We start from the raw sequence: 22,674 nt of genomic DNA, 5'->3' as shown, positions 1-22,674 counted from the left end.
GAGGTTTTGTCAGCGCTTTAGTAATATTAAATGAAGGAGCTCGGATTATGGGCCTGATTCAGACCCACTCGCGAGCGGCTGTCCGCTCGCAAGTGGGTCGATGGTCTGCACTGAGCATGCGCACGACGGAGGGAGCTCCGTCGTGCGCATGCGCCAGACACGACGAGCGAAGGACTTTCCTTCGCTCGTTGTGTCCGATCAAAGGGGGCGTGCTGTCAATGTTGATTGACAGCACGCCCCCTTTGGTGGGCGTGCCGGGGGCGTGCCTCCCTGACGGGGGCGTTCCCACGGGAACGCCTCCCGTCAGAAGACGGCCCACTGACATCACTAGTGATGTCAGTGGGAGTGATTTTGGCTCTGATAGAGCCAAAATCACTCCGGAGCTTGCGGTTGAAAACCTCAACCGCAGGCTCCGGCTCGCAATTTCGATGGTCGCGATGGTCACGACCATCGCGGCCATCAAAATGCACGCTCCTATAGCCTGTGGGTGGTGACCCACAGCTATACGAGCGTCCAGGAGGACGCTCCATGAAAATGGAGCCCGGCCCTCATTCAGAGCGTGCGCTCTGCTCAGAGCGTACGGCTCTGAATGAGGGCCTATGTCACAATTATGTTACTTTTACAGTGGTGGATCACATGAGAGTGGTTAGTTATGACTTGCTTTGAAAAGTATGGCTTTCATAGATGCCAACTTCTCAGGCATGAAATAGACAACAAACTATTCCCAACTATAAGATCCAAGAAACCAAATACAATATGCCCTGCTTTTACAGATCATTTATACTTTCTATGGACTGAATGTAACAGTCTGGAGTTATCAATAGAGGAATAACTTCTATCTACATTGTCTCTAACCTAACCAATGAGATGCAGCAAGTATCTTAAGTCCCCTTTACACCTGGGGAAACAAAAACAACATCCATGTGAAGCCATAAAATACTACAAATAGATGTCTCAGATTTTAGGGTAATATCTCTTGGCAATGAAAGCTGTAACTACTAATGACTAAATACGATTCTATTTCTAATGGCAGTACAAATATATTTTAGCACTTACTTGACGTCTGTGTTATTCACTTTACAGTACTGTATTATACTGTATGTATTTTAGTTCATGACGCATGCAAATTAATTTTTCTATTTGTATTATTAATATTGTTGTTGATATTGTGGCAATATCAGGGTAAGGATGCCATCTCCTGGGGTAAAGGTTGCACTTGTCATGCAGCAGCCAAGTAGTAGTACACCAGTAGGTTTCTGCAGCTAGTTTTTATTAGCAGCACAAAAATAAACATAAAAGTAAATCCTGGCCTGTCCAGCTCTAACTAAAAAAAATGATTCTCTCAATTAGAGTGGAGGGACCTAACATCCCTCTCACAATACAGAATTCTTTAGCACAGCACTTAAATTCAGTAATCACAGTGTCTCTTCAAAGGCATCTGACCAGTGAGAGTCTGACTACAGAAACTGACACACCCTTTATCAGCCGCTCACAGGTGGTCTAGCAATCAAGGCTGCTAATTAGTTTCTGTCTACCAGACAAATGCTAAAAACCTGGAGCATATATAATCTCCCCTTAACAACCTTTCCAATGATTTTTTTGTTACACTATGTAAGGCGCCATAGTACTCTGCAATGCTGGTAAGTAGTGAAAATAGGACACACCAGTTACATAAAATAATTGGCAAAAATATAAATCAAACATTCCATGAGAGCTCTCAAAACTTGCAGCTTCTATTCTAACCTCTAGATAAAACCACAATTTAACATATACAGATAATTAGATGAGAACTTATTATTCACTTAATTTGTTTAGATAAAATAAATACACACTTGAAAAACAAAGGGAAGGGTGAGTATATACTAATAACATCTTAGACATTTGTTTTTATTTTCAGGACATGGGTAAATTCTATACTTTTTAGTGCAAACCTCTATTGGCTGTCCATCCACGTATTACTGTGTATCCATACTATTTGTTTTTTTGTTTGTAAACTTATGGATGTTAACTGAAATAAGGGCTATATAGACCTAATCTTACATGTTTCATTAAAGTTAAATATCTTTCATTGTGCAGGGCAGCAACATCCTACAAAGTCAATGTGTTTGGAATGTTTGATAAAGGAGAGAGTGCACCTTTAGTTGGAGAAGAAATGACAACTCAGTCAGATGCCCCTGATGTCCGTATCAGTTCTTCCGGTAATTCTTTTTCCCAGATGAAAATAGATTGAAAGATTTTACCACATTTACCAGTTAATCCAGACTGGGCTTATTCATTGAATTCTGGAGAGATATTTTTCGCTTATAGTCCAGATGACAAGCAAGTAGTTCACATATCATGATACCGCAGGCCTTTTAAAAATGACATAGACCATTGAGCATTTGAAGTAATCTGTAAAGTTGCTAGGCTCAGGTACTGTAGCACATGTGGCCACGCCTCCTACAAAAATATGAAACTACTAATTGTGGCGCCATGAGGCAGCTCTCCACATCTCCCCACACATCTGGTGCTGAGCTTAGTGACGGCAGCCTCCCTGGACCAACCGCAGGCCAGCACAAAGCAGAGTGTGCTGGGCTGGAGAGAGAGGCTGCTGCCACTGACAAGCGAGGGGACAGAGGTAGACCCAGGCCCCCACTGGGCCCCTCCAAAACGCCCAGCTGGGTAATTGGTACCCTCTTCCCCCTTCTCAGCGCCCCTGGCTGTCAACCATGTTTGTGAGTGACCTTTTCTCAAAGAGAGATGCTACTTTCTAGTACTATAGATAAACAGTCAAAGTTAGTGGAATTCTGCATTACCTCTCATATCGCTGAATGACTTCATCCATCCTCTTATCATTCAGAGCATTCATTATTTGATATTGAGGATGGAAAAAGGATTCAGTTCCATCTAATTATTATTTTCTTTATTGTCTTACTGCTACTTTCCTGAAGAAATACAAACCAAACCCTTTGCAGGCTGATGCCAGTTTAACCTTAAAATAGACAACAAGTCCCTTCCTGCCCTTATAACGGCAGTCATTAATTTTCTGTATCAACCACTGGATGTATTCCAATTATTTATACCTACTGTACACATCAACACATCCCATGTCTTGCAAGAAAAGCATTCAATTCATTGTACACTTCATATTGTATATCTGCCATTGCCACATCCCCTGTTAATGATCCCCTTGTCCTGTCACTCTTACAGTAAAAAAAAAAACCTTTCTCTGCTTGAAATGACATTTTCTCCCTAACATTTGCCACCTGCATACTACTGGATGTCAATTGTATGTTAGACAAATGTTTGTACTGACTTTTAACCTATTTATAAATATTTGAGAATTTACAATGGCAGAATAATCTGTGTCTCACATATATTTCTTTTCTTATATGCCAGTATTTTATTAGTTCTTACAAAAGCTGCCTGGCACTGAGCGCTGCTACTGTATACTGGCATTACTAAATGCTTTTGTGCCTCACTTTTCCCCAGTTGTATCCCATTTAGTGGTTATGTGAAATGAATGTTACCATGAACTAGGTACATTACAGTAATTAACTTATCCTGGTTAAACCTTTGAAGTTTGCTGCTCAACTTGCCATTCTGTCTGAATCTTTATGTAACAATTTTCTGTCCTGCTCTTTGTTAATGAAGTTACATTGTCTGTTAGAGAACGGAGAGTGCTAAAAAAAACACCCCCGGACATTAATAGATTATTGTAAGTACAATGTATCTTGTTAATACTAAACTTCAAACAGCTCATTATCTAGTAGTGACTTTCCTTTCACACTCTTCATTGCCCAGCAAATGTTTTCAACAGGGGATATTATTCCCCTACTGTATTTCATCATTCAGAGTTTGCGCGTTGGTATCACTCCTGCTCCTCCTTCACACAAGAAGTGTACATTATATAACTGATCAATCTAAAACATACTGTCACTAACCCATTGTTGTTCCCAATACATGATAATGATTATATATAATTGCAAAACTATGCCAGTGTTGTTTACATTAATCTGTGTATCTGTTTAACATTTGTAATTTATTTCTGTTCTGTTGGTAAAGTTTAGGTTTTTATTTTCAAGCAGAAGAGAATTTTGTTTTAAACGCTTTTAATGTACTATCTCCAGTACTGGACCAAATGTCTGGAGCTTACATATATATCTCTCAAATCTAATTTTCTAAATGAAATGGCTCCCAAACACTCTGCACAAGCTGCCACAGGAACACTGTTCAAGATGGAGAATGCATGTTTATTATATTGTGTTTCATATAAATTCTGTTATATGTTGTGTGTCATATTTATCAAAGTTCCCTTGTTAATCCATATAGTTGATGTCTCTGTGATAACTGTGAAACTTCCTATCCTTTTTGTTGTTCTTTTTCTTACTTTCCTTGAAATGTTCAAATACTTTTATATGTTGTTTTTTTCTTAGTTTCATGTAAACACACAAAATATATTTGAATGCAAAGATTCCATGTAGTCAAAATCATATGCTGTTATTCATTTGCTTTATATTTATCTTTTTCCATAATCAATGTAATAGGACTGGAGTGCAAAACTAATGCTGCTGCAGACATAGTTTTGCTGGTAGATGGCTCTTGGAGTATTGGTCGGCCAAATTTCAGGACTGTCAGGACTTTTATCGAACGATTGGTTGAAGTCTTTGAGATTGGCCCAGACAGAGTGCAGATTGGTAAGTGACGATTATCACCTTTAGTAAGAAAGGTCAAATATTTATACTTACAGAACATTGTGAAAATTGTTTAAGCCAGTGGCTCCCAGACTTTCTCAGTTCGAGGCACCCTTATGGTCTTCATCATTTTTTAAGGCACCCCTAAACCAAAATAATTACCGTGCAGTCACTTTTTTTAAGAAGTTGGGGCAAAATAACGTAATAAGTTTTAAAAAAGAAAAAAGAAAGAGAAAAACTTTGCTATTCTTACCCATTGACCCCTCTGTCTCTTTTACTTTGCCCCCTCCATGTCTCTCCATTTGCCCCCTTCATGTCACTCCAATTGCCCCTCCATGTCTCTTCCTTTGCCCCCTCCATGTCTCCCCATTTGTCCCATCCTTGTCTCTCCCTTTGCCCCTCATATCTCTTCCTTTGCCCCTTCCATGTCTCTCCATTTGATCCCTTCATGTCTCTCCATTTGCCCCCTCCATGTCTCTCCATTTTCCCCCTCATGTCTTTCCCTTTGCCGCCTCCATGTCTCTCCTTTGCCCCCTCTATGTCTCTCCATTTTCCCCCTCCATGTCTCTCAATTTTCCCCCTTCATGTCTCTCCCTTTGCGCACTCCATGTCTCTCCATTTTTCCCCTCATGTTTCTCCATTTGCCGCTCTCCATGTCCCCATGTGTTTCTGAATTTCTAAGCATGCTCTGAGCAATGTAATAAAAAGTTTCTCACAAATAAAGTGACATATGTAATAAAGGTAATCCTGATGTACTTTTACCCTCATGATTTATTTTAAGTCATAAATAAAGCAAAGTGAAGAGTATTTTAGGAGAAAAATACAAAACTATATCCAATAGTAACAGCATGGCACAGAGGATTATAAAGTTAGACTTTGACGTGATATTTATAGTACTCCTCTTAAAGAGTCTTATGCTTTTCCACACATTGAGGTGCACATACTTGGCCTGAATCAGAAGCGCATACAATGCTGATGTGCACATAGTTGAGCAATTGTTTGCAACTGCTCATGCGCAAAAAATTAAGAAAACCCCTACAGTGCATGCATTACACAAAGTGTACACACAATGGTGCTGTTGCTTTTGGGACAGACGGTATCAGAAATCTGGCGGCAAAGTGATGGGTGTTCCTGGGCTGTTGCTGGGAGGTGGCTAGAAGTGAATGCAAAAACAGTCATGGGCGTGCTATGGGAGTGGGTGTGTCAGTGAAAGCAGCTGTGTTCCCAAATGCGCAGCGGCCGTAGTCAGATGGAGAAGCTGCATCTGCCGTAGGGTTGGTGTTAATGGTGCGCCGATGGTGGCATCTAAAGATCACCAGCGGTGGTACAGAGGGCCTGATTCAGACCCGCTCGCGAGTGCTGAGCGCTCGCAAGCGGGTCGATGTTGGGCCAGGGCGCATGTGCACGACGGATCCAGCTCCGTCGTGCGCATGCGCGACCCGGATAGTGACGGGCAAGCTGTCGCTATGGGTCTCGCTACAAAGGGGGCGTGCTGTCGATGGTGAGTGACAGCACGCCCCCTTTGGTGGGCCTGCCGGGGGCGTGGCTGGCCAGACGGAGGCGATCCCATGGGAACGCCTACCGTCTGGGGACGGCCCCACTGACATCACAAGTGATGTCGGTGGGAGTGCTCTTGGCTCTGATAGAGCCAAAGCCACTCCAGGGCTTGCGGCATACGAGACCCTACCACAAGGGTCTCGTCGCAAGCCCAATGGTCGCGATGGTCTTGACCATCGCGACCATCTTTTTGGCTGCTCGCTATAGCTGTGGGTGGTCACCCACAGCTATGCGAGCGGCCAGGAGGCTGCTCTAAAATCAGGAAGGACGGCCCTGATTCAGAGCGAGCGCTCTGTCAGAGCATCCGGCTCTGAATAAGGGCCAGAGTGCATAGATGCTGAAAGTGGGTGTCTCAGTCTTACACCTTCAGACGCAGCATATTTTCGCATCCGCAACTCCAGCAACAGACGCAAGAGCAGCGCCCACCTCTGAATCAGGCCCTCAGATTGCAGAGACGAGTCCTGGGAGAGGAGGAATGGATCTAAATATCTGCTAGGGGGACCATCATGGGACATCAGTGCACATCAGGTGCACTTTGTAAATGTATATAAATATAGTTTTATGATAAGTTTAGGAAATCTTGGAATAGATAGTATGTATGGTGTGAATATGGTTAAGAACTTTTGTTTGATACTTGCTTGTGTGTCTCAGGGATTTTCTTTTTTGTTAAATAAGGTTTGATCATATTTTAACCTCATACATCTATATTTCATTTCAGCACTTGCTCAGTACAGTGGGGACCCCAGAACTGAGTGGCAACTAAATGCTCATGGAACAAGCCAGTCTTTGGTGAATGCTGTAAAGAATCTGCCTTACAAAGGGGGCAACACTCTTACAGGTCAATTATAAAATTGTTTAACATATAGTTACCAGTATAAAAAACTAGTTTTATATGCATTATGTAAGTACAGATTATATTATTTGTACAGTGTCCTCATGATGTTCAATCATGTGTCATTAGGCTTGGCTTTGAATTTCATTGCACAAAATAACTTCAAATCAGAGGTTGGCATGAGAGATAAATCGCGCAAAATTGGTGTCCTAATCACTGATGGAAAGTCACAAGATGACATTGTCACACCGTCAAAGAGGCTGAGAGACCAAGGAATAGAACTATATGCCATTGGTAAGTTTACATCAATATTCTATTGTCCAAAATGAATCCATGTACTGATTTTTAAGCCCTTTATTAAATATCATTCCTCTTTGGAGACTCTTCTAAGTGTTTGCTCAGGTCTCTGTTATCCAGTGGTGTATTAATAGAGACATTTTGTCCAATAGCTCCAGTCAATAAGGGAACATGGATCTTCTCCATTCAAACTTAGGGGTGCAAGTATGATCTTATCAAGATGCTGTATGATACTTTCTGTGTATATTAATTAGGGATGTGCAGGCTCGGATAGGTTCGAGTTTGCACGTGGAGTTCGGATTTTTCCCTCCAAAAAAACGGAACTCAGAACGAGGCAAAACGTCATCTTACATGGACGAACATCATCATTCCTGGACTTTTGTCCAGGAATGATGATGTTCGACCATGTAAGATGACGTTTTGCCTCGTTCTGAGTTCCGTTTTTTTGGAGGGAAAAATCCGAACTCCACGTGCAAACTCGAACCTATCCGAGCCTGCACATCCCTAATATTAATACAAGTTTCAGAATGGATATGAAAGAATTATTCATATTTCAGTTGTGGACCAAACACTAAAACCATATAAGGTAGGCTCTGAGTCCACGTTACTTTAGCTCTGCCCAGTGCTCTTCGTCCTGTATATGTAAATCACCACTGTTATAACATGATGATTTATTTTAATTTCATGGCATAAGATGAGGTTTTACCCTATACCTACAATCTCTGCTATACAAGGTGTGGCTATTAAATACTGACACTGTACCATACTGCATGAGTTAAAAGGTAGTGGGGGAACATTGACCATGGACTATCCCAAAATTTTTTTGCAAGTTTTACCCCTCTCACATAGAGTTTTACCCCTCTCAAACAGATAGTTTGCTGTCACACAGTGTTAGAAGAATCTGGGCCTGATTCAGAGCCGCTCGCAAAAAGCGAGTGCTCACTCTGAATCAGGGCGTGAGTTATTTTTTTGTTGCGGCCTCTTGGCCGCTTGCATAGCTGTGGGTTACGCTCGCATAGCTCGCATAGCTGTGGGTTACGCTCGCATAACTCTTGGCCGCTCGCATAGCAGTAGGGCCGCCCACAAATGGAGGCGTTCCTGCAGGAACGCCTCCGTTTGCTCAGCCACCCCCATTCCCCGCCAATCAACATCGACAGCTGCCCCTTTTGAATGCGAGCGCCGGAGCGAGTGCTTTTTGCGCTGGCTCCAGGGCTTGTGCGCACGCACTGGGCCACCATCGACCCGCTCAGGCCCTCTGTGTTTATCCTGTGTGTCGTAAAAATGCTTAGTTCAAAAGTAGAGCAAAGTGTTAACTTAAAATATTTAGTTAAATTGAATAAAACGCCCACTGAATCTTCATATGCTAACCGAGGCTTACAGGGCAGACTGTACATCACGTGCACGTATGTTTGAGTGGCACAAAAGATTTAGTGACCGTTGTGAGGATGTTGAAGATGATGAACATCCTGGATGGCCTCGGATTACATCAAAAACAAATGAAAATGTGGAAAATACTGAGAAAATAGTTCGAATTGATCATTGATTCAGCATCCAAATAATTTCAAAAATGGTAAACATTGACAATGAAACTATTAGGCAAGTTTTGCATAAAGATCTTGACATGACAAATGTTTGTGCTAAGATGGTTCCAACGCTTCTCACTGCTGAGCAGAAAGGAAACCTAAAGCAAATTTATACAGACATTTTGGAACGAATTCAGACGGATTCACATTTTTTAGATAAAGTTATTACCTGTGATGAAACATGGATCTTCCAGTATGATTCTGAGACAGAACGCCAGTCCATACACTGGAAAACATGATCATCACAAATGAATAATGCACGTCAAAGCAAATCCAAATTCAAAGCCATGTTAATCGTTTTCTTTGATATCAAGTGTGTTATTTTGGAAGACTGGGTACAAGAAGGCGTAACAGTGATTCAACATTACTACAAAAATGTTCTAGCAACTTTGCAGGAAAGAATCAGAAGAGGTCAGAGTTGTGGAAAAACGGTTTAATCCTACATCAGGACAATGCACCAGCCTACACAGCTTTCTCTGTGAAGCAGTTTGTGTCTGAGAAACACATTGCAGTGCTAGTACAGCCTCCATACTCACCAGACCTAGCACCGTGTGACTTCTTTCTTTTCCCTAAAGTCAAATCTATACTCAAGGGAACCAGTTACTGAGGTAAAGAAAATGATGGAGCTATTGAGACTGTTGACAGTTAATGAGCTAAAACACGGCTTTGACCAATAGAAAATAAGAATGCAGTGCTGTGTGGATGCAGAAGGGGAGTACATAAAAAGGGGAATGGAGTTAAAATGTACTTAATATAATTAAACATAAACTATAGTAAGTCTCGTTATTTAATAGCCTCACATCGTATATAAAACATGGATGCTTTACTAAATGATATGCTGCAGTTATTACATTTATGCCACATCAATTTCCCTTGAATAATTATAGACTTTTGCTGCTACTGTGTATCATAGAACATTATACTTTTATCCACTTAGAATATATATGACACGTTTTATGAGTTGTGGATTGAGAAAATCTACAACTGTCCATGTGTCTTTGAAACAGTCAATATCAGTGTGTGGTTGCAAGGTTTTACATAAAATAAAGGAACTGCTTTTGAATTTAAATACTGCTCTTCTATAGAAATTATGCTTTTGCAGATTTATATCTGTTACATAACATGTGCATTTCATCTATTACATTAAACTAAATTTTGTCAAAGCAGCCAAAATTTTTTAGACCGTGTACCAAGTTACTACAAAGACAATAATGTATAAAAGAAAAAAAGGATATATGATGTATTTTGGCTGCAGAGTTATATTACTGGCAGTGCATGAATCCAATGGAAACATTTTATTGCAAGATGTTTTAAATTGCCAGATTTTCTCCAGCCGCATATCATGAGTGTGAGCCTGGCCCATTGCCTGCTGTACCTAAGTAGCATGACAGCCTTCTGCCCAGCAGATGATATTGAACAACATATATAGTACAGTTTTAGCAAAATGAATTGATGTTTTTCTATATCAATGGGGGTCTATCATCTGTGTTGCCAGTCATTTATTTTACTGAAGACTGTAGTGTAGAGCATTATTACTTTGTACTCAACTTTTTGTAGAGTTGGGTTATCAAGTCTCTGACGAAGAGCTCTCCAATACTGTACATTTAGCAGAAGTCACTTTTGCGCTGCTTCCTCTTAATATCTTTTTGCACAGGTCCTAAACTTTCAAATGTCTTCTGCCTGTAATTTAAATTGTGAAGATTATGCAGTATAAAGACCGTTTTTGACACTTTATTGTATTTCAAAAACATTTTATATGCTGATAGCTGAAAAAGACAGCAAAAATATAAATACTTGCCAATGTATTATGTTTGCAGTTTAATTTATTATTATTATTATTATTATTATTATTATTATTATTATTATTATTATTATTATTATTATTATTATCATTTATTTATATAGCACCACACAGTATGCACTGCTGTACAGACAATAATAATAATACAGGAATGTATAGTGTAGCACAGGTGGTGTGCAGTGCCAGATTAAGATTCACAAGGGCCTGAAGCTGAAATTTATAAATGGCCTATTGTGTTTTGCAGAGAAGGTGTGAGAGGGGGGGGAGGTGTTGGGGAGCCTGATATAGGGGTGTAACCAGTGCTATGGGTGTGTGGTCTGGAAGTGTGGGGTGTGGCTAGCACTGTGAGAGTCTATTAATATACAAAGGGAAGCATCCCTTGTTGATGTCTGTCTCCCCATATGTATGTCCTGCATTGTGCTACCCCCATCTGTATGTCCTGCATTGTACTCTCTGTCTCCCCATATGTATGTCCTGCATTGTACTCTCTGTCTCCCCATATGTATGTCCTGCATTGTGCTGTCTGTCTCCCCATATGTATGTCCTGCATTGTGCTACCCCCATCTGTATGTCCTGCATTGTATTCTCTGTCTCCCCATATGTATGTCCTGCATTGTGCTGTCTGTCTCCCCATCTGTATGTCCTGCATTGTACTCTCTGTCTCCCCATATGTATGTCATGCATTGTGCTGTCTGTCTCCCCATCTGTATGTCCTGCATTGTACTCTCTGTCTCCCCATATGTATATCCTGCATTGTGCTGTCTGTCTCCCCATCTGTATGTCCTGCACTGTACTCTCTGTCTCCCCATATGTATGTCCTGCATTGTGCTGTCTCTGTCTCCCCATATGTATGTCCTGCATTGTGCTACCCCTATCTGTATGTCCTGCATTGTACTCTCTGTCTCCCCATATGTATGTCCTGCATTGTGCTGTCTGTCTCCCCATCTGTATGTCCTGCATTGTACTCTCTATCTCCCCATATGTATGTCCTGCATTGTGCTGGTGGACACCACTCACTGCAAAAGAGACAATGGCCCTCATTCAGAGCCGCTCGTTAGCGGCAGTACGCTCGTTCCGAGCGATGTTTGCACATCTGCGCATGCGTACGCTTTTTAGTACGCATGCGCGAACCAGTCAGTGCGGCCGAAAATCGTTTGTACGCTATATAGCGAGTGCCTGCTATTTTGAGTGACAGAATGAGGCGTATGTGGGTGGTAACAGGGGAAGGTGCTTGAAAATGGGGAGTGGAGATCCGAACGCAGGCGTGCTTAAAGGTCAAAACGGGCGTTTTATGGGTGTGTATATTTAAAACAGCAGCGTCATTGACCACGTCACTTGGTTATTTTAGAGCCAGAACTGCTCGCAAATTTGTGGTAGCAAACACCAACCACAAGAATAGCGAGCAGTTCATACGCTGGTCGATGTACTCGATTAATCTAATAAATAGCGGACATGACGTATGGTGCGAGCGGCCAGGGGGCGTTTTTAACAAATAAACGAGCGTATGTTTTGCTCGCTCGTTCAGACTTAGAGGTGTGAACAGACTGCAATGTGCGTACGGATCATTTGAATAGCCACCCCTTGTTTTTAAACGAACGACCGCAAATAGCGAACGGCTCTGAATCAGGCCCAATGTCCCCCTCAGTGACTGAACCGTATCCCTTGCCAAGACCCTTCAAAAATTGTCCTCTCCTCTCTGCCCTGCATTGTCCTCTTCCGTCTACCCTCTTGCACTGTTCTCTCCCCTTGTCTGCCCCCCCTGTTCTTTGTCCTGTATTGTCCTCTCCCCTTTGTCCCATCTCTTACATTGTCCCATCACCTCTGCCGTGCATTGACATCATCCTTGTTCTGTCCATGGGAAAAAGTTACCTGTCTTCCCCTGCTCTTTTGTGCTCCTCTGTGCTGCCACTCCTCCTGGTACAGCCCACTGCAGAGTTGTCAGAGTCAGACGGCAATGATGGCAGCGTCATGATGTCATCATCTGATGTCCGCACCGCTGCCTGGACATTGCCTGGCCCCCGCCTGGTGGCCAGCAAGAAATGGGGAGGGGCAGAGTGAGGACTGAGTAAGAGATCGGATCCAGGGCAGGTGATTTGCTGCAGAGGACAGGATCAATTCCATGGGCTGCCGCCAGGTACCGTCTGTACTACGAGATGATGCAGCATGTAATCTCTGTCACTGACAGTCAGTGACACTCGTCCAGCATGCAGCACTGGCAGGCACCTGAGTGGGCAGTAAGAAAGGTGGTACGGCTGCTAGTCTGTACCATCTTACTTGCACCACTCTCCAGCGGATCCTGTGGGCCTGTTATCATGGGGGGGGGGGCTGGAGCAGCAGCTCCACCTGCCCCATTGTTAATCCTGCCCTGGGGGTGTGCAGACAAATGGGAGAACACACCTGTGTGTATACATATAGTGGTGGCAGTGGAGTATGCGCACACTGGCATATATATGTAGCAGTAAAGCGGTGGTGATATAATGGAACATGCAGGGTCACTGGCCTGAGTAATGCAATCTCTCCATTATGGAGACTCTCAGGGGCATGTCCTTAATGTAGGACGTAGCTGAAGACACACAGTGTGGTCATGCATGGCCAGTAGCGCACAAGGTTTTGGTAGATACACAGACAGATAGACAGATAGATACTACCTGCTTGTATTATGTATGATGTTAATGCATTGATTACTACAGTGCTAATAAGCTCATTTCGTCTTCCTGCCAGGTATAAAGAATGCAGATGAAAATGAGCTGAAGGAAATAGCCACAGATCCTGATGATATCTATGTGTTCAATGTGAATGATTTCAACCAACTCACCAATATTGTTGATCCCCTAACGACAAATTTGTGTAATAGCGTTAAGGGTGGTGGAGGTGAGTCGAACATTTTGGATTGCATGTCTCAGCAAACTTTGCCTCTAGCTGTTGTTGAACTATATAGTCAGCATACTTCATTACCTACCTAATATACACTTGTCTTAAGTAGTAAAATAAAATTAATTGCTACTTATCGCACACACCCAAGTTTGTCCCTGCCAGAAGTAACTTTCTGTTTATAACAGTTTCTTGTGCTTACTTATATTATACCTATTCTGTCCCTGAGGCAGTGTATGCTCATTGGCACTCCATGATTCCACAAGGATAAGAGTGCGCTTATCATTATCTAGTTGCAATGGCAATATATGATGCCTCATGCTTTCATATGCTATATAGATGTGTCTTTGCAATACTTTAACTGTTGAATATGAACACAGGTGATCTGGAAGCCCCATCTGACCTGGTGACGTCAGAGCCCACCACTCGGTCTTTTAGAGTATCATGGGTTCCACCATCTCACAGTGTGGACAGATACAGGGTGGAGTACTATCCTGTAGCGGGAGGTAGACCTCAAGAGGTGAGGCGTAAAATACATTATATGCTGTTTTAATGATCATCTATTTCTAAACAGATCCTTTATTCTTTGCATGTTTGTTTGTATCTATTGTATCCACTTACAGGTGGAACAGATTTTATTACATTTATCCATGGCGATTAAAAGGCTTACTGAATAATTTGTGCCATACAGTAGTTGGCAAAGACAACTTACCATTTTGGTCATAGGAGCAAAATGCAACCATACTGAAGTACAATAAAGTCTGCACCATCAGTATGAGTGTTTTAAAAGACTTGTACTTGACTGTGTGCTAGTACTACTCTAGTACACCAAGAGATCTGTCAGTCCCATACTTGGGAGGCTAGGGGGGTTTATGTAATAGGTGCCAATTTCACGGAGCTGTCTTTTTTTTCTGCGAGATTGCGGCTAAATTTTAAAAAGCAATCAGTTACTGTATAAGGCTGGTTCAGCCTTATCACTGATTGCTTCTTTAAATTTAGCCACGGATGCATATGGACTGAGGTAGATATATTTAGACATTACTATGTCTGTCCTGGTGGGTACATGGTGGCACATAGTTATTTCGCCATATTATTATTATTATTATAATCCTTTATTTATAATTGTACCCAGTAAGTATTCTGGTGGAGCTCAGCATGTTGGCAGAGTGAGTAATATACTATGTATACTATTGTGTTTGTGGTCTTTTATAGGTCTCCTTTTATTGCTACACAGATTTTGTGATAAAAGAGAAATGAGGTATCTGCGCTGGTAATTATATATACATATGACACCTTTATAGTAGAACAAATATAGATAAAATTTATTCAATCGTGAATTGCAGTTCAATAAAACATACACACATGTAGCAAGTATTGGTTAAAAAGTATTGCCATGAATGATACAAACAACCAGATGATTGGGGTGGTTAATTCAGAAAAATTGTATCCAATTATTCCCACGGCTAACTTAATATCCAGTGAAGCAATATGGGCAATTGACAATATTATGTGCAAAAAAGGCTGCCCAATATTAGGAATAAGGTTCTATAGCTGATCAGTGTCACAGGACGCTCTCACATCCCAATATGTAAAGTCCGTAGACTACAACTCCTTACCCCACAGAGGCTCGCAGGAGAAAAATGTATCGGCAATGATATTCAGCTTAATTGCGCCGTTAGGCAACTCCTGCCCGTACTTGGGTGGATAGCGGAGATCCGTTAATGAAAGGTGCAACGTGGTGCACAAAGGGTGTTGGTGTAGAGCTGGATGGTGCTATTGGAACGGCTCCTGTACACGCCGTAGGTGGATGGGCACCAGCCTGTGTGGAGAGGACACCGCGGCGCAGGAGCTCCAAGAGAGGACGGAAACCAGCAGTAATCAGTAGGCATGTGTCCGTCCTGACAGGCGCAGGAGCCCGGCGGCTGAATGGGATAGAATCAAATAGCCGCTGGGTGCTGTATTGGCGGCTGCTGAAAGCTGAGCACACGGGGATCCCGCTGGCTTGAAACGGTGGAGCCCAGATGGCAAACACTTAATCAAAGTGTATAACAGGAGTGTGTGATGTGGTCGGCAGTTCACTGGTTCCTTGACGCGTTTCTCCCCTATACAGGGATTTTCTCAAAAGGCAAACAGCTGCAGTTCACAATTGAATAAATTTTATCTATATTTGTTCTACTATAAAGGTGTCATATGTATATATAATTACCAGCTCAAATACCTCATTTCTCTTTTTTCTATTCTATTTTGAGGGTATAGTGCAGAAGTCCCTCTGGTGTCAGATGCAGGTTTTTATATGAGACAGCTACTGAACAGTTAGCGCACCTATTTGTTTTTCTTTTTAACAGATTTTGTGATTCTGTAATATGCATATAGGGCCTGATTCAGAGCGGTACGTAATGCCTATGTTCATGTAGTTGAGTGATTTGTTGCTACCGAGCATGCATGAAAATCCTTAAACTCCTATGATGCCTAAGCACATACAAAGACGCTATTGCAGTTCAGATGCACAGTAACAGAAATGTCTTGGGAAAGTGCTGGGCTTTCCTGGGTGGTGGCTAATAATACACACAGAGATGTTCTGTCTTAAGGGCGTGTTATGGGAGTGTTGTGGGCGTGTCACTAAAGTCTTTGCATACAAAAATGCACAATCGTTCACTTTGGAGCCCATACTAAGAAAGAAAATCTGCGTCTGCCATAGGGCTGCTGCAAGTTTTGATGATGCGACCAATGGTGGCATCTAAAGACCCATCAGGCAGGATTACAGCATCTACACATGCTGACAGTGGGTGTCTCAGGCCTTGCACATTCAGACACCCAGATGTACACCAGGGAAGGACTCTGTGTAGCTGCTTCTGCATAGAGCTGCAGACGGGCGACTGCCAAAAGACCTCTGAATCAGGCCAATAGTCTATAAAGACAATCTGCTTGCTGCTACTTTAATTCCTATGCCTAGTGGTATTTTTCTTCCTTCTGTAGGTCATTGTTAGCAGAAGTGACAGAACCACAGTACTGACTGGCCTAACGCCTGAAACAGAATACTTTGTGAAGGTATATTCAGTGGTAGAAGGAGAAAGCAGCGAGCCCTTAGAAGGCCGAGAAACAACCTGTAAGTATTGTTTCACCTTTTATGCACAAACATATATTATATGCAAATATAGGGGGTCATTCAGACCCACTCGTGAGCGGCAGTACGCTCGCAAGTGGGTCGATGTCCCCCTCTGCGCATGCGCACGACGGAGGGAGCTCCGTCTTGTGCATGCGCGAGACCCGACGAGTGAAGGACTTTCCTTCGCTCGGAGTGTCTCATCAAAGGGGGCGTGCTGTCGATGGTGACTGACAGCACGCCCCCTTTGGTGGGCGTGCCGGGGGCGTGCCTGCCAGACGGAGGCGTTCCCAAGGGAATGCCTACCGTCTGAAGCCGGCCCCACTGACATCACTAGTGATGTCAGTGGGAGTGATTTTGGCTCTGATAGAGCCAAAATCACTCCTGGCCTTGCGGTTGAGAAACCCAACCGCAGGCTTTTGCTCGCAGTTTCGATGGTCGCGATGGTCAAGACCATCGCGACCATCATTTTGCACGCTCGTATATGCTGTGGGTGGTGACCCACAGCTATACGAGCGTCCAGGAGGACGCTCCATATTAATGGAGGTGGGCCTGATTCAGAACGAGCGCTCTGGTCAGAGCGTCCGGCTCTGAATCAGGGCCATAGTTTATTGTTCTAATATAATTAAAGTTTAACTAAGCTATAATGTTCACTCAATTAACTAAATTGCTTATAGCCCTGACACAACCTGGTTTTGCCTTTAAAAATCTACTGCTCTAAATTTTACGGCTAAATTGCCCAAGCATAACGGCATGTTCAGCAACCTGGAGACTGTTACATTTGCTTAATGTCTTTTTTTGTCTGCAGTATGATTTTGCCATAGTCAGCTTTCTTTCTTTAAAGTTGTTGTTTAACAAGTGGGTTCTCATTATTTTTAAAATGATGATACCTGTAGTTCTGCTCCTCATTTATGTACAGTTTTGAGGAATGTTGACAAGATTTAACCTAGATTTTCTAAGTTATATTCAGCTTTTCAATCATTTGGCTTCCTGGCTAAGTGCAATTTACGCATGTGGTCTTAATTTACTAATGTTTAAAATGAGAAAATATATTCTACAAGAAATGGTTAAAACATCTGTTCTGTGTAATTGAAAACCACATTCATCGCACAGAAATGACCTGTGTCATTGACCTTACCATTGCAATACGTCATAATATTTTACGATGAATACAGACAAAAAGGAAATATACTATGACATCATTATTTGGCAGTTGCATGGGTTATATTCTGTCTGTACTTGTTGATACCACAGTTTATAGGGGATTATGCTGAGTTAGATGAATATATTTCCAAAAATGTAGATCTAAAAAGTCCAGACATAGCTGTTCAGTCCCATTTAATTAAAAACCCCTCTGTAATACAATATTCAATATAGTTAAATATTCATTTTTTTGTACGAATGAAAGTAGCGAAAAAAATGTATTCTAAAATATGCCCACCAATCAAATTATGGCATCCATTAGTATTTTACCGATAAAAATCGTTTGCGTTATACACTGTTCAGTGACAGCGTTACTTAAGATTATACCATCTGTATTTATCAATACTCACCTGTCCAGTGACATGCGGTGGTGTCTCCCTCCTCAGCAATCTTTTCTAGGTTGCTCGCAGCTTACCTTTACCAGCGAAGGGTTATTGTGCATGTTTTTTTTTAAACAAAAATATTTATTTACAGTTTTTTTTTTTTTTAACACTGAGGGGGTTATGTAATAGTTTCCGAGATTATGGAACCGGCGTGATTTCAGTGAGTTTGCTGCTATATTTAAACGGCAATTGGTTAGACAGCCTTATATTTGTATGCTGCTTGAAACGTAGAGGTAAACTTGCCAAACTCATGCCGGTTCCATAATCTCAGAACCTATTACATAACCCCCTATAACTCCATTTATCATCATCAAGTTGATAAAAACGAATGATGTCTTCAGTATAGCACCATTCACGATACGCTTTAAATGTATCTTCATACAGACACACTTATATGGCCTTTTTTTTTACTTGCGTGTATTGTAAGTAGTGTGCAACTCAGAAAAATTAAAGAAACACTTTATTTTGTACAGTAACACAAATTATAAGCCTGAACTTTGGACACAAATTCATCCAACTGTAATAGACACAATATAATAATTAGATGTCAGGAAAAATGGTTTGAAATAAAAAAAATAATAACACAAACCTATTTACCTCAACAGTGCCCATCCCTTCTGTTAGAAATCTTAACATCTATGACATTGGAACAACAACAATGAGAGCAAAATGGGAAGCTGCCAAAGGAGCCACTGGATATTTGTTGTTATATGAGCCTGTCAATGCCACTGTTCCTGCAGTAGAAAAAGAGGTGAGGAAGGCTGGACTGCCGCCACTGTACACACAGAGCTCAGAACAATAACATGCAGGAAAGCACATTTCTTGGGCTTATTTGAGTCAGTCCTATCTACTATTACTAATATGTAAATCCATGGGACGTGGCACCATTAATCGCATCACCCCTACCCCACTACCGATGTACAGCATTGTGCAGTGCGGGCAAGGCCACTATGATGCGATTATCTAGTCCCTGAAATGCTCACTTCTCTGGGTAAGTGGGTGGATCCGGAAGGCTGGTTTACTCTCTCAAAGGTTCGGGAGTGCTGCCCGAAATGCTGGAGTTTCCTGGACTGTAGGCAAGTATGATTCATGCTCACATGTGAAAATAATTGCACTTAATTCAAAAGAGGGTTAATGGTGCTAGTAAATGTAAAGATAAAAAAGGCTTCAACAATCTAAAAATGCATTTTTTGCAGAGATTTGTGTCTTGTGTTACTATATTGGGTTGGGATGGGTGCAAGATGGCAGCGCTAAGGATGTCGGCGCTCAGGATATGGGCGATCAAATTCCTGACGCCGGCATCCCAACAGGGTTAGGATACCGACACCTGCCGGTAGGTATCCTAACCCTTCCCCACTCCCCACCCTAACCCTCCCATCCCGTTTATCTGAACCTAACCACCCCTCCTAGTGCCTAAACCTACCCTCCCACTCCACTCACCCTAAACCTAACCCTTCCCCCTTAGTGCCTAACCCTAACCCTACCTCTAGTGCCTAACTCTAACCCTCCCCCTAACCCCGCTACTTACCTTCAGGATGCCGACGCCAGGATTCTGACAATTGTCGGGATTCCGGTGTCGGGATTCTAAGCGTCTGTATCCCCTGTGTCGAGATGCTGAAGTATCCCGTTGGATTGTGTTATGTTTCATGAGTACATTAAAATTGTACACTTGTTCGAGTGCTTTGCCTCTGTGGTTTTAAATTATATTTAGAGCCATTTCTCCTGACAATTGCAGATGCGTGTTGGCTCATCAGTCACTGACGTGCGATTGGAAGAACTGTTCCCTATTACTGAGTACACTTTAACCGTTTTTGCGCTCTTTGATGATCTCACCAGTGACCCACTCACAGCTCAGGAAGTGACATGTAAGATCTTATCTTCTTACTTCCCTCTCTTATTCATTATCAGCAGAAAAAGATAAAATAAGACACAATAACATGTACTAATACAGTATTCAGGCAAGTCTGTGGTAATATTGATAAGTCAGAGTTTGTTTCACTTTTAAATGCAACATAGTAGACAGCACTGTACATTTAGGGGATAGTGATACCAACAAATACCATACAATAATATGAAACAGAAGGTAACAATAATCCTTACCAAACAAGCTTACAGTCTAAGAGGTGTTGAAGCATTTGAAATATAAGGTATTGGAAATACCAATTGTACCTGTTGGCGGCAATAGATGTTTATGGATACAGCCACTATGCTAATTCTTGGCCCTAGACAGCTGAAGAACACAGGTCTGACCACAGGTAGAAGAGCACCTGTTCCCAGCAGTTGGGTATTACGAGATTAGTGTTAAAGTCTGGCTACTACAGGTAGTATTATATGCAGATAGAGCACTAATTTCTGGCTCTGAGCAATTGCTGATGGAAAATGAAATGAAGTAGTGTGGTAAAGCACTGCTGATTCTGAATGTAAGTGCTGCATCACAATGTATCATGCATGTTGTTCAATAACAATGGAGTCTCTATATAAATCAGCCCGAAGAGTAATTCAATTATTAAATCAGTCCTCTTTTCAGGGTAGCTCAGACTCCCTTTTATTAAGAAATGGGGTCTGCATAACCACAAAGTGTTAATTCAATTTTCATTTGAATAAACATTTGCTACTGATATGAGGAATCCTGATAAATTATATTGACTGGCTCTGGCATAGCACAAGCATGTGAAACCAGCACTCGTTAGTACATAACAGTTGTCCTCATGATACTGTGCCTAATTACAAATCACATTTTGTGTCTCTGTATAAAATACATTGAACAGTGCCATATTAGGGGTAGTTCTGTGGAATTTAAATAATATAATTATCCATTTTGAATAGTAACTCTCCTGCATTGTATCCTAAATACTGTATATCTGCCTATTTACAGTGCCAGTCCAAGGGGCCGGAAATATTAGACTTCGAGACATCACCCATAGCTCAATGAATGCCTTCTGGGATGCTGCACCTGGAAATGTCAGAAAATACATTGTGAAGTACAAAACTGTATCAGAAGAGGATTTTAAAGAGGTAAAAATCTGTGTGTTTTACATAAACTGTCAAATGAGGAACTGTATTATTTATACATATTCCATATACTGTATTTAGCAGTTGGTGTAGTATGTTTCACTATAACATTATTTGACTGCACAACAATATTGACTGATAGTCCAGAGGGGCCCCAGGGTATAGTTAGATCTTAACTTTAAGGAGCAGATTCAATGAATTATGATGTCAGCAGTGTACCGTTCCAAAATGGCACCTCGTGATATCGCAAAGTTTTCTTCTAAATCCATAGGTGCAAAGGAAAACTTGTGATGTTTATGCCTACTGTAATAGGCATATACTATATGCACAGCCAAACATTGTGTTATTTTGTGACACTTCACGTTTAATTACTCAGCACTATGGGGGTCATTCAGACCCAGTCGTTAGCGCCGATGCGCTCGGACCGGGTCGATGGCCCCCAACAGAGCATGCGCACGACGGCGCCGGCGCCGTCGTGCGCATGCGTGAGACCCGCTACGACCGACAGCGCCGGTCGTAGCGGGTCTCGATCCAAAGGGGGCGAGCTGTCGGTGTTGATTGACAGCTCGCCCCGTGGGAACGCCTACCATTTGGGGGCGGCCCCACTGACATCACTAGTGATGTCAGTGGAGAGCTTCCGGCTCAGACAGAGCCGAAAGCTCTCCGTGGCTTACGACAAGGGAGACCCTACCCTAGGGTCTCGTCGTAAGCCCCGATGGTCGCGATGGTCTTGACCATAGCGACCATCACCTTAGGCGGTCGTAAGGCTGTGGGTGTTAACCCACAGCCTTACCACCGCAAAGGAGGACGTCTTGAAAATTCAAGAAGTCCTCCCCTCATTCGCTCTGTGCGACCGGCTCTGAATGAGGTCCAATGTCCCTTACTTCATGTTTTTAATGACAGTGATGGGTCGAAAACTATTTATCTGCTTAATTCATCTGTGTTTATTTTTTATATCCTAACTTCTGGAAACCTTGTCTGTTTTTATGATTAATATTATTTTGCTATTGAAGACTTATATTGTAAAGCACCTTAGTGCCAGCTTGTCTATTAAAGTCTCAGATGTGGACCAGTTATTGTGTGTGATGAGCTGTATATTGTTCCACTGTCATACTTCCATAATGTGAGAACCCCAGGCAGCTAAACCTGAAAGCTAGGATATGTGTTAGCTAAGCTAAATCATAGATGTTACATTTTAATATCCATCTCATTTTCTAGGTGGAAGTGGTTGGGACAAGGACAAGTACACCTTTGATTGACCTTTTTTCTCAAACTCAGTATGATGTGAGTGTAACTGCAGTGTTTGAAGATGGACTATCATCTCAGCCACGATCTACACAGGGAACCACAGGTGCATTG

General features: G+C 42.1%; 1 protein-coding gene across 2 annotated transcripts in view; it reads left to right on the top strand.

Annotated features, from left to right (window-relative positions):
* The window catches only part of COL12A1 (collagen type XII alpha 1 chain), a 195,690-nt gene that overhangs the window by 72,323 nt on the left and 100,693 nt on the right, over positions 1 to 22,674 (top strand). Inside the window, exons 17-27 of one of the 2 annotated variants that reach the window (XM_088471474.1) lie at positions 2,077 to 2,198; positions 4,527 to 4,676; positions 6,949 to 7,068; positions 7,192 to 7,356; positions 13,465 to 13,614; positions 13,995 to 14,134; positions 16,591 to 16,720; positions 18,909 to 19,054; positions 20,039 to 20,168; positions 21,179 to 21,318; positions 22,534 to 22,666. In XM_088471474.1, coding sequence (XP_088327600.1) covers positions 2,077 to 2,198; positions 4,527 to 4,676; positions 6,949 to 7,068; positions 7,192 to 7,356; positions 13,465 to 13,614; positions 13,995 to 14,134; positions 16,591 to 16,720; positions 18,909 to 19,054; positions 20,039 to 20,168; positions 21,179 to 21,318; positions 22,534 to 22,666 — 1,526 coding nt within the window. The remainder of the gene's footprint in view (positions 1 to 2,076; positions 2,199 to 4,526; positions 4,677 to 6,948; positions 7,069 to 7,191; positions 7,357 to 13,464; positions 13,615 to 13,994; positions 14,135 to 16,590; positions 16,721 to 18,908; positions 19,055 to 20,038; positions 20,169 to 21,178; positions 21,319 to 22,533; positions 22,667 to 22,674) is intronic. The other variant, XM_088471465.1, reaches the window with a different exon arrangement.

The sequence above is a fragment of the Taudactylus pleione genome, unplaced genomic scaffold (genome assembly GCF_031769625.1).
Source record: "Taudactylus pleione unplaced genomic scaffold, aTauple2 ptg000015l, whole genome shotgun sequence".
Taxonomy (NCBI): Eukaryota; Metazoa; Chordata; class Amphibia; order Anura; family Myobatrachidae; genus Taudactylus; species Taudactylus pleione.
This window is presented reverse-complemented; position numbering and strand designations above follow the sequence as displayed.